Below are 13,111 nucleotides of genomic sequence, written 5' to 3'. Positions count from 1 at the left end.
TAAAACCCATACACACACTTAAACCGCTTTCACTTCCAAAAATAGTCAACAATAGTAGATCTTCTCTTTTTGATAATTTTGTGACACTGTTGTGTTCATAAAAATAAAAATAAAGGAAAATGTTGAAATATGGAGATTCAAGGTTTCTGCCCGACAGCAGCATCTGGGAACGGCGTGTCAGAGATCCTCATTGAGATCGCCACTTATTTTGAGAGATCCACATTTTGAGAGACCCACCAGCGACAGGTTGTGAGCTGGTGGCCGATGTACCAAATATAGGGTTACATTTGTAGAACACATTGTTATGCTATATGAACACATTTAGCTGGGGACCCCATGGAAGGCCCACAAGGACCCCACTTTGAGAACTACTGTCCTATACGGCTAGCCTCCTGCAAAACCGTGGCGTAAGAAGCAGGCATGACAGGAAAGAAAACGCCACACTTACAGTTTCTGGGCTGGAGTGCTTGCTGGAGATGTGGAAGTTGATGAGGTTCTCGCCAACGATGATATAGGAGACGCCGTAGCCGTCGTCAGCCACCTGGTGGGCATGAGGAAGACAGGAAGAAGGTTGGAAGGTTGAGCCAGGGACAGTGCGACAGGGACAGTGCGTCCCCCCCCCCCAGTACGTATGTGTGTGTGTGTGTGTGTGTGTATATATAATATATATATATATATATATATATATATATATGACATCAATTAATGAATGAAATGTTAAAATGTTGACAGGATGGGAACCAAATCAACCAATAACACATTTTTGGGGATTTATTTAGAATAGATGACAGTAGCGTGTAGCGTGACAGGAAACAGGGAGAGAGATATTGGAATGTCATGAACAGATGATGATGATGACATGGATTAAAAGAGGATCTGAAGAGGGTAAAATGATGATTGTTTGGTAATATTCATCCTGGCTTTACTGAGAACTTGAATCCATGTGGTGGTGATGATGTGAAGGTCAAAGGTCAAGGAGGAGTGTTGGGGTGAAACTCACCGGACCGAAGCCGCCTCCAGAGGACACGTAGTTTGGGTATTTGACCAGGTCAAACAGCTCCACCTGCTGGAGAGGAGTCTGACTGGTGGACAGTCTCCACGGCTCTGACAGCACCTAACACACACACACACACACACACACACACACACACATACACACACACACACACACATACATACAGGGTCTTTAGGCACAGCGATTCGCATACATTTTCATGTTAAGGACCCCAAAATTGATATTACCAAGGCTAGTGAGTCGATTCCTCCAACTTGGCCTTGGTCTGCCCCGGGGTCTCCTCCCAGTGGGACGTGCCTCGAGGACCTCCCTATAGGGAGACGCCCAAGAGGCATCATAACCAGATGCCCGAACCACCTAAGCTGGCTCCTTTCCAGGCGAAGAAGTCTACTCAGAGTCTCTCTCGTGAGAACTGAACTTCTCACCCTATCTCTAAGGGAGATGCCAGCCACCCAACGAATAAAACTCATTTTGGCCACTTGTATTCACAACCTTATTCTTTTAGTCATGACCCTCACTTCATGATCATAGGTGAGAGTAGGAACGAAGATTGCTCGGTAGACAGAGAGCTTTGCCTTCTGGCTCAGCTCTCTTTTGTCACAACAGTGCAGTACAGCGACTGCAATACCGCCCCTGCTGCTCCGATTCTCTGGCTGATCGCCTTCTCTGTCCTCCCCTCACTCGTGAACAAGACTTGTTGGAAGTATCTCGGGGCAGACACGTCAACAAGTTAAATGAGGACAACGTACAGATGTTAGTCACAAAAAAGAAAAACAGATATCATGGGGGGCAAAATCGGTGAAAAATGTGGGTATTATTTTCAAAATATTGCTAAAAAAAGTAATGGAGCTGGTCCATCCATTCGTGGGTCATGCGTATTAAACAGCTTATATCTTGGGGAAGTGAAAAACAGGCTTCTTTTCAGTGTGCACATGCTAATGGTCAATGCCCATGTGCAAGTTGAGATTTGCTCAAGCCTCCGAGGAGAACCGTGCGGAACAGAGTGACAAAGTGACTGTGAACGGACAGAAAAGTGTATGTAGGATAGTTCAGAAGTTATTGTATATTACATTTTGTAATGAGGTCAGCTGACAAATTGCTGTTTGTTGTCCCTAAGCCACATAGTCAGAAACAGCTACCTAGACATGTCAGGCTGGCTCCCACACAACCCTTTTTTAAAACCCATCTTAAAACTAATTTTCATTCCTTGGATTTTAACATCTGATTGGTATTTGTATTCTTGTTTAATTGTATTCTGTGTTCTTGTGTTATTGTATTGCCTTATGTATATATTGTTGTTATGCCTACTGTGCAGCACTGGTCAACGTTTTGAAATGCGCTCTAAAAAATAAAGTTGGATTGTATTTTGTACATATTCCAGATGAGTAGCTTCAGCAGCAACCAGTATAGTAGCAGTGCACTGTACCTCCTTCAGGAACGCAGAGTCCTCTTGGAGGTACTTGGAGATGACGTAGAGGCAGAAGAGGTGGCGGTCGATGCCCATCCCCGTCATGGCCATACGGTACATGTTCTGGTGCTTCTCTGCCGCTTCCTTCAGCAGCCTCATGCGCTCTTCTCTCTGTAGAGTCACACACAAAACACAAGAGAGGATGAGGATGATGATGGTGTGACAGCAAAGAGGAAGGTTCTTCGTCTTAGTCGACAAAAACAACACTGGTCACGACGGCTACAGACAGGGGAGATGCGGTGATGCTTGTGGGCAGAAAGAGGCTTACCGTCTCGTCTCTGAGCATGGAGCGGACGAAGGCACACGTCTCCATGGTGCAGGAGCGCACCGTCTCCGTGCGGCCCTCTCTGAACAGACGGGTCATGGACGCCTCGTACGTCAGGCAGAACTTCCCCTTGTCCTGTAGCAAGGAAACCCACCCGCCCAGTTAATATAAGCGCATGATATCGTCACCTATCTCCATATTCTAACGATGTGTGTGTGTGTGTGTGTTAGGGCATTCATCAAAAAATCGATTTATCGATTTATCGATAAACGAGTCACGAGTCGACTCGCAGCAGCGCGAGTCGAAAGTTGAGCTTTTTTTTCTTTTTTTTTTCTCCCCTTTTTTCATTGCATTCAGAACGCGCCCTTAATTAAAAATGTGGCTCTCAGCGCGCGGTGTCCCACTATTGAGACTGGCTGAAGTCTGTTTGAACTGCGCTGTGTCAGAGAAGTAACAGATAGAAGCACGCAAACGTTACCACCAAACGATATCCCCCTCACCTCCGTGCTGGAAATATAACGTCTGGGTTCCCGAGGCTACATGCATGCTGACGCAATGACTGTCTGTTTCTGGCTAAGCTTTACGCGCAGCGCACATGAACCTCTCCGTCTCCGGTCAGTGCGGGTTGTTGTTTATTTGCATGGCTCAGAAAATGAGTAACAAATGAGAACGTTATCGAGTTGTGGAGGAGGAGGAGGAGGAGAATAATAATGTCATATCTCTCATTGTGTTCTCGGTGCTGCTGCTGCGCTGTGTGCCAATACCACTACTTTACCTGGATAACATCATCTTTTCATTTTGACATGATTCACATGAAATAATAATCCTGTACCGGAACCGCGTGTAGCGTTTGGTTTCATTAATGCGATCGTCACAAAATAGCCTACAGCTGCTGCTGCTAAAGATACAAAGATTGGACATTTTTAAACGACGCAAAACTTAGAATTCCCCTCTTGCGTACCAGTGCCACGTGTCCCGCGGACCGGCACCGGTGTTTGGGAACCTCTGATATAGATGATACATGCACTGTGACTGTGTCATATTGGAGAGGCCACTGAATGCGCAGTGCTATGTTTGACATGCTCCGTATTTGAGCGCGCGGCAGCTCCACCCGATAAATTACTGTCCGACAAGTCGACTGGGAAAAATCTCAAGTCGTTAATGCCCTAGTGTGTGTGTGTGTGTGTGTGTGTGTGTGTCTCCATGCATATACCCTGTAGTGGGCGAGCTGAAGGGCGATCTGGATGAAGGCGTCGGGGCTGGTGCGGCACTTCTTGATCAGGCCCTTGCCAAAGTCGTTAAAGGGGATGATGTGAGAGTCCACGTCGTCCGCCAGATTCCTGGCCAAGGTCAGAGAGCTCTGAATCACCTCCTGGCACTGTGGAGGGCAGAGGTGTAGGGTGGCGTAATGGGAGAGGCGTTACACCCATGGTTACACCACGTGAACTCTCCAACGCCCCCCCATTCTGAGTGAGACATGCGGCAGAAAATAACAGATCTACAAGCTCACAACGCGTTGCAACGTGACACATTGTGAGCTTGTAGATCTGTTGTTTTCTGGCAAAGAGGTTTGGTGGTGTAGAAGGAAACAACAGCATTCGGGGGTTTGATATTATTAATACATTGCTGTATTCTGACATTTCCATTTTGAGAACTACTGCTTTAAATTAATTGATTAACTAGACTTGTTAGGTCTAATTGGATTAATTAGACTTGCAGGTCACTTACATCATTTACTTAACAGTCATGCACATAGCTAAACCTACCAGCAGAGGGCAACCAAGGTCTACATAATTCTAGCAGTGCTGGAAGTACTCACATTTTAGCCATACCACAATATAGAAATACTGTATTAAAAAAAACCTAGTATCATCAAACTGGTTAACTTAACGTATGCTTTTTAAATATTAATCTAAATATGCAAAGTAACTCGTAACCAAAGCTGTCAAATAACTGCAGTGAGTCGAAAGTACAATATTTGCCTCTGAGATGTGGTTGAGTTAGAAGTAAATAAATCATTGGAAAAAGTGCAAAAACCCCAAACTTGCACTTACGTACAGTACTTGAGTATACAGGTACAGTACCTGAGTATACAGGTACAGTACTTGAGTATACAGGTACTTGGTTACTTTGCTGTTGTTGTTGTAGCAGTGTCCTATACCAGTGGTTCTCAACCAGTGGTCCGGGGACCACCAGTGGGCCTTGAGGGGGTTCCAGGTGGTCCCCAGCTAAATGATGGAGAGTTGCTAACCAAATGGGCCCTTATAGATCTTTAACTCTTGAGAGTGTAAAATGAATTAACCAAATAGTTTTACAATCTCAAGAGTTAAATTATTGTTACACATCTGCATTGCTTAATTTAAAGTCCACACAATTCAACGTTTGCCTGTTATCTCTCCTAATGGTATACCACCATCAATACAGAATGGAATTGTGGACAGAATCTTGTCCAACGACAACAAAATATTTGTTAGTTTTGGATCTGAGAGGCTAAGGGCTCCATTTTCGTCACCAATAAACACCTTATCCCTAAACTTCTTTGCTTTTTTTTACTATTTTGCAAAACATTTTTTTTAATGGCCAGTCTACAAGCTCACAACGTGTCAATGTAGATTAGTTTAGGGATAAGGGGTTTAGCGGTGACGAAAATGGAGCCCTTGATCTCATCAAATGGTGGTCCGTGGCTCAAATACCCAATAAACAATGGGCCTTGATATTTTATTGGGATGAAAAGCACTGCCCTATACCTCAGCAGGGATGTCCCACTGGAGCCTCTGGGGACCAGGCAGGGCGGGATGGGGTTCCCCGTGGCAGTGACCCTCCTCAGTGTATCCCAGTTTGATGGGGTCCATGGAAAGCACATGCTGAAACACACAAAGGTGTGTTTAGTTTATATGCTTGTTTATATGGTTTATATTGTTGCCCTGATAGGGCAAGTCAAGTCAAGTGGAATTATTATTTATACAGCACGATTCATACGACAAGCCCAAGACTCAATGTGCTTCAAAATTAATACAAATGCAAAGCTCAGCGGTGACACAAAATACACAGAATTACGCCGGCGACCCGGGCCTTGATCGATTGATTTAATACTACTAATACAAGATTCTGCTAAAATGATAACACAAGAGGACTGTCAATTCAAATAATTGCGGTTAACAATTTAATTGCATACTTTTAAAGTAAGTATAATAACAATAGTGGAAATAGCCTCGCTCAATTGCCATGTGTTTTGAGCTTGTAGATCTACTATTTCCACAATTTAGAAAATGTTTGAAATTTTTTCATGAAAATGATTATGACGATTATTATACCAAAAAAAGGTGATTATCTCAAATAATCGTGATTAAAAAAAAAAGGCCTACAAACTAGTTTATTAGACAAGAAGTAGTGACCACATACCTCCCAGAGATGTCCAATGATTGGCGCATCGGCCCATGAGTGCTCTGCATTCAGTCCCATAGTACCGTTCTTGAACACGATGAGGTTGAAGGACTTATCAAACCATCTGAAGAAGAAAGAGCTCATTTTGAACCATACTGTATGCCAGCGACAAGGCTTCTCAAACATTTTCATGTTCATTTTAATTGCGACCAAAGGTCGTAGTTCACAATTTTTGTCACTGAATTTGTCACGTCCCATATTGTGCCCGGGTCTCGTGACATCACTATGACATCATCAGGGATGATAGTAAATCAGGGATCATATCATAGTAAATGCGACCTGCTGTCACAATTAAGCCCATATACTGTATGGAGATCCCTGATGTCATCAATATTAGTATATGGATATTATGTCAGACCTGTTCTGACATTCCAGATGTTGATCCTTCCCCATCTTCGATGTCTCCCTTTTGACTGATACCTGTCTATTTAAACTGTAGACGGACCTGCCCCAAAGTTATTTGTGCAGCCGCGCCCGGCAGTCGGCTAGAGAGAACTAGAGTTCTCAACCAGTCCGAAAATTAAGGCCAGGCCCTACCTGGGCCCTCATCAAACCCTGTACACTCAATACACTGCCCCTGCTGCCACCCTTAGATCTCCATATATGTTCTGACATTCCATATGTTGATCTGACGTCATCAAGCCCTGTACACTCAAGACACGCTCCATATATGGCCAGGCGTCTTACTGGTTATTGTTGTTCAAAGTGTTTCAAAAATAGCTGATCTACAAGCTCACAGTGCATCACGATATGACGTCTTGTGAGCTTGTAGATCAGCTGTTTTGGGATAGCCGAAGTATAAAATAGGGTTGAAGTAGTTAAACAGATTTTGATGCTACATCAATTAATATTAGCTGGGGACGCCCTCAAGGACCGTGTCCAGCAACGCATTGTGAGTTTGTAGATTTTCAATAATGCATAATGAGTATTTTCTTCTTTTTGTACTTGAAGTACTTTTTATTACCAATACTTTTGTACTTTTACTCGAGTAAATGTTGAATTCTGGACTTTTACTTGTAACAGAGTATTTCTACATAACAGTGCAGTATTGATACTTTTACTCAAGTACTTTTTTCCACCACTGATCAAATCCAGTTGAGAGGGACCACAGACGTACCTGTCATAGCACTTTCCATGCAGCAATGACTTGGCATAGCAGTCCAGCGACTTGACGGGGTTGTCCACCTCATAGCGCTGCTCTGTGTCGTCCAGGGTCACGACGAAGGCCGCCTTCTCGATGATGTCCAGAGACTGCTTGTTCTTACCGCGGCCGAAGTATTCGTCGCGAGCTTTGGCCCACGGAGTTCTGCGAGGCATTAACAGAGAACAGTAAACCAGCCAGCAATAAGATGAAGAGACTTTTATTGATTCTGTGGGGGGGAAATTCAGTCACCAAAGGCAGCACAGCAGTTAAGGTTACAGGGCAAGAAAAGTACTGTAGATATAGCAAGGTAAAAGATATTGCACTCAAATAAATGCCATCAATAATGAGCAGTATAACATAAAGTGTATAATGCATAATGCTGGAATAAATGGTGCACCTTTATCCATTACATTCACCCATTCACACACAGATGCCGGAGGAAACCATGCAAGGCACCAACCTGCACATCGGGAGCAATTAAGGGTTCAGAGTCTAGCTCAAGGACACTTCGACACACTAACTCTGGGGGAGCCCAGGTTCGAACTGGGAACATCCGGTCACTCTACCGCTGAGCCACTGCCGCCCAGGAAAAAACAAAGAACTCACAGTAAGCATGACTCGTTACTGTAATGAACAGCTGTTAATTCCCTGCAATTAGTCTATTGAGCCGAGTGACCATCATGTACCTCATTATCCCTCTTCATAGTTAATGGCTCCCAAGGGGAAACACAACACCAAAGACTTACAGTCGTCTGTGTTTCCCCTTGGGGAAGATTAATCTATCATTAATCAATATCACTGTTGATTCAGCGAGGTCACCAAAAGTACAGACCCAACAGCATGATGCGGAACTCGTATGAATTTGAATGAAGCATCTGTGCGTGGAGGAAAGCCTGGCTTTCATTCCGAAGTGACCAGTGAGCAATTACTACATGTATGTTGTTACTGTCCACCACTGATGGTAAGTTAAGTACAGCACTCAAGTAAATGTAATTCATGACTGTCTCCCGCACCTTTCTCCAGCAGTGAGCGCGGCCAGCGTCTCCTCGCCGGCCTGGGGCTCCGACTCGTCCGCCAGGATCCTGGCCATCTGCTGTTCGATCTCCCGCGGCAGGAGCAGCCGGCCGTCGTAGAACATCCACACCTTGAAGTATCGGCCCTTGTGGTAGACGGCGATGTGCTTGCTCTCGTTCACGTGCTGAATGACGTCTGGCGACAGAAAGACAACAAGTAGGTGGAGGAAGACGTGGGGGGAGGGTGGAGGGGCAGGATGCACTTTTCATTATTTTCTTGTTCCGCCCCTAACTCTCCTGGTCCTGGAACTAATGTGTGAATGAAGCTTAATCAAAATTACGCTGACAGTACAAGGACCCGAAGAAGAATGAAGAATCAAGAGGTACTATATATGGGGTAGGATCTGAGAGGATATCGTCGCTGTCAGGTATAAACCCTGTATGTCCAAAACTGTTATTTTAAACTTTTCATCGGTTCAATATTTACAAAAAAACTATTCATGAAAGAAAAGTAGGCCATTGATTTACCTAAGAAGTCAAAACATGGAGATATTAGGTTTCTGTCGGACAACGACGAGATGCTGATGTCATAGGATTTCACACCACAGTCAATGAACAAGACTTTGGTACCGAATACTTTGATCATCAAAGTTGGAGATAGAACAGCAATGACACATTGTGATATTGCCATTTTCCATCAAGTGTTATGCCACTTTTACTGATATTAATTTCAAAAAACAAAACATAAAAAGTAAATAAAAAACAGTAGGTAACGATTAGACTAACCAATCCACCTTAACATGGGCAGGGTAGAGGGTGATGGATGTAGAGCGATTTGGGAAATGGGTTTTGGAATACAATGGGTTGGTGGTACAAATGATTGTTTGAGGAGCATCATTCAGAGCCAAAACAGAAATGTTTTGTTCGTTTATTTGTTTGTTACACATACTATTTTGTGCGATGCCCCAAGGCTTCAAACAACCATTTGCCCTGTTACAGGTATGACAGGAAAAGAATGTCTATGTTAATAGAACAGTTTGGCCCCCAAGCACAACGAGCTCGCACCCAGGTTAATGTTTAGCCTGTACTGTACATCTTACTGTAAAGGCCCCGCCGCCAATGTAGGTTCACCTGGAATACAAGTCAGGGGGGCTGAGTGCAGAGAAAATTATAAAAAATATATAAAAAAATGGACAGGGGGAAAAAAAAGCTGCGGAAAGTTTTTCACTTAACCCCCCGAACGCCCGGGGGGCACCCAGCGATTTGCAGCTTCAGGGCCTATTTCAAGGTGTCTGGACAGTTGAGCTAACCGTCAGCAATCTAAATAATAAAAATAAGTCTCAACTATAAAAAAGCCAGATATAACTGACAAAGTTAAGATTGAGGGTAACTGTGTTGCCACCTTTCAGATTCCTTGGATTGCAGATGTTATGCCTATCATCCTTTTATTGCATAAAGTATCGCTGAGCAAATAACTGGAATTATGGCTTATTTATGTTTGTTTTTTAACTAAGAAACAGTGAAAACTGGTTGAGATGCTCTTCTCTCAGAGCTCGATGTGAGACTGTCATACAACCTAAGGATGAAATGATATGCTGTGCATACTATTGACAGCAGAGGGCAGCAATCTCCCTCTCAGTGTCTAAACTTGTTTAAAAATATTCAACACACAGTTCCTAAAAGGCATAATCCATGAGCACATTTCTCCTGAAGATTTAATGCTATAGTTGTAAGCAAATACTGAATACAAAAATTACTATCTGATACAGTAGGGGTCTATCTTTCAACAATCTTTTAAGAATCAAAATGGATAGATTAGTCTAGAAGGTAATTAAACCGCTTTTGTGATTATTGGATTAAAACACCAAAATTAAATGCTATTTTTATAATGAAGTTATACAGTATTACTTATTTTCCCTTTGTATAACTTGTGTGTACATATATTATCCTGCTATTTTGTTGTGTTTCTGCATCCTTTTCTAAATAGTGTCTTGTAGCGTTTATGTTTTAAATGAATAAATTAAAAATAAACGATCCAATACTACTACTGAATATTATCCTAGCTTAAAACCTCCTTAGCTTTCACCAGCCTATTATGCAGTGACAAGAGCTACAGTAAGCCTCCCCTGCACGGCTGCACATCTCTAGTATGAGTTCTACTTAGTCACTGATCTACAAGTCACTGCTCGTAGATATATATTTTCGGCAAGTGACACCGGCGGCATAATTACCGGTAAGTATAAAATCAGACATTTGTGTTCCTGCACTCCTGGCTATGTTTCATTCACATACCAAGATCAGTACTTGTCATCATGTCCATACGGACCAGTGTGCATGCAGCATCATTATTATTATTATCATTTAGAGAGATCGGATCAATCTCAATTTTAGAGAGGGCGCACGCAACGTGCAAAAAGGTGTTGGGGTGGAGGGTAGGAATGAGGCGGTGGTGCTGCTACCTGTGTCTACACCTGGGGTGCGACTGGTGTTGAACATACGCTCGTATTGGGATGAGCACATGGGGATAGTGTGGAGGAGCATGAGCTGGAAGGCAAAAGAGGAGAGGAGTCAAACACAAGAGAAGATGACAACTGAAACCTAAAAAAAAAACACCCCACCCCACCAGGAGAGCAGCAGAGGACAGGACACACACCTAAAAACAAAAAGAGGGACAGCGGCGCGGGTGGAGGAGGAGGAGGAGGAGGAGGAGGAGAATGGGTTTGGGTTGACAAGCAGTCCTAAAGGGTGGGGAATGTGAGTGGAGGAGGAGGAGGAGGAGGAGGGGTCCATAAACCCACCTCGATGCCAACAGCAGAGCCCTGAGAGCAGACGGAGAATTTCAAATAACCTTACGCTTTTATAGTGAAATTAAAGTGCCCAATTGTTTTGGCCTCAAATGTGTCTGCAAACAAAAGCAGAATGGGCTCTATACACACATGCCATTTTGGAAAGAACTTGGGCCTCTGCCCTACTTCCTTCGCAGGTGTTACCACTGATACTAATGAAGGCTCTGTTCCGTTCAAACAGAGTCAGGGTGCTGCTATTGTGCGTGTTGGTTCACTCTAAGCCCTGAGCCCTGAACCCAAATTGACCTTAGTGACGTCAACTGTAAGTGCTTGAGGGTCACCGGTGAGAGGCTGCAAGGCTTGCATAAAACAAAAACTGTCCTTATTTACAGCTAGCGCTTTAAACATATACTGTATGTAACAACAAAAAGATGTAGGCTGAAGCAGAGGCTTTTTTTATGCCTACCCTATTTATTATTTCAACAAAAATAAAATCATATAGGCATCAGCAGATTTTAGCATGAGATAACCAAGAATACAGAAATATGCAATCAAACATACACCCATGATCTGCATATTTTCGGTATAAGTAGGCCTTTATGTAGGCCTACATGTTTTCATGTCCATCTCAGCTTGGCCTATTAATACGTCTATTATGTCTATTTTAGTATTCAAGCTGATCATTTTATTATTAGTTTTATAAATACACTTTCCTGTGTGATAGTGGTTGTAATATTATTCATTATAAATTGCATTTCCATATTATTATACTTAGTTCATTAGTACTTCATTAGTAATTTCTCATCATGTTTCCCTTATTATTATTATTATTATTATTATATAGTGAGAAAGCACTATTGTGCACAATAGTGCTTTCTCACTGTTCTCAAAGGGAGATGGAATGGAAGGATATATATATATTTAATAACAATAACAATAATAATAATAATATAAATAAGGGAAACATGATGAGAAATGACTAATGAGCAAAGTAAAAGAATATGGAAATGCCATTTATAATGAATATTATGAATATTACAACCCCTATCACACAGGAAAGTGTATTTATAAAACTAATAATAAAACGATCAGCTTAAATACTAAAATAGACATGATAGACATATTTAAATCGGCCAAGCATATTGTAGACACTGGCTGTGAATAAGGACAGTTTTTATAAAGTGATGCAAAGTGTCATGAATGGCGGACTCATCTTCAAAGTGCTGTCCCATTTCTTTCACAACAATTTGGGGCCCTTGCAGCCTTAGGATTTCTAGCTGCGTTTCTCCATCGGTTTTCCGAAAAACGCGCCCAGTGTGCAACCACCTTTACTGCTGACGTCACTAAAGTCAATGAGGGTTCAGGGCTCAGGACTTGAGGGAGGCGATTGGGATTGGGCCAGAGTCAGCATCGATGCTGATTTACGGAAAGGGTGCATAGAGGGGTGGGGCTAAGCCCTCACTGACTCACAGCCTGGGCACACCTAAACTTCCATGCACGGTCAAAAGAAGCTGTCTGCAGCAGATTGCCGCGTCGGCCAGATTCCCAGAAAAGCTTGCCCCAGCTGCATTCTGCCGCGTGGGTGGAGCTTCATTTCCATCCACCAGCTGTCTAAAAACCTGGGAAGAGACCCCGGCAGACAGCTTCTTTTGTCCACGCATGGAATCCTAGGTCTGCTTGCACCCTTACCGATTTCAAATGGGACAGCCCTCAAGCCCTCGCAGACTTAAGTCAGTGAGGGCTCATTGAGTCAGCAAGGGAGCGGATTGGAATTGGGCCAAAATGTCCTTGAGTGGGTTGCAAATGGCCCCGTACGGGTGTGTAACTCAGAGTGTACAGTGGAACCAAATGGACCCGTAACTCTCATACACTCTTAGAGTGATGGGGGTCCTTGAAATTAAAAAGGTTGAGAACCACTGCACACAAAATGAACAGAGCCTTAATTAGTATCATCGGTAACACGCCCAGAAGTAGTA

General features: G+C 43.2%; 1 protein-coding gene across 3 annotated transcripts in view; it reads right to left on the bottom strand.

Moving 5' to 3' along the window:
- Positions 1-13,111, bottom strand: part of cpt1ab (carnitine palmitoyltransferase 1Ab (liver)) — a 35,680-nt gene that overhangs the window by 3,912 nt on the left and 18,657 nt on the right. For 2 of the 3 annotated variants that reach the window (XM_083763905.1, XM_083763904.1), the window contains 9 exons: positions 8,350-8,545; positions 7,310-7,498; positions 6,151-6,256; positions 5,496-5,612; positions 3,962-4,126; positions 2,752-2,883; positions 2,442-2,594; positions 1,001-1,114; positions 449-541 (listed from right to left, as the gene is read on the bottom strand). In XM_083763905.1, coding sequence (XP_083620031.1) covers positions 449-541; positions 1,001-1,114; positions 2,442-2,594; positions 2,752-2,883; positions 3,962-4,126; positions 5,496-5,612; positions 6,151-6,256; positions 7,310-7,498; positions 8,350-8,545 — 1,265 coding nt within the window. Of the gene's footprint in view, positions 1-448; positions 542-1,000; positions 1,115-2,441; positions 2,595-2,751; positions 2,884-3,961; positions 4,127-5,495; positions 5,613-6,150; positions 6,257-7,309; positions 7,499-8,349; positions 8,546-10,808; positions 10,894-13,111 lie in introns of all 3 variants that reach the window. The other variant, XM_083763906.1, reaches the window with a different exon arrangement.

This window comes from Protomyctophum parallelum, assembly GCF_964188405.1.
Source record: "Protomyctophum parallelum genome assembly, chromosome: 4".
Lineage (NCBI taxonomy): Eukaryota > Metazoa > Chordata > Actinopteri > Myctophiformes > Myctophidae > Protomyctophum > Protomyctophum parallelum.
This window is presented reverse-complemented; position numbering and strand designations above follow the sequence as displayed.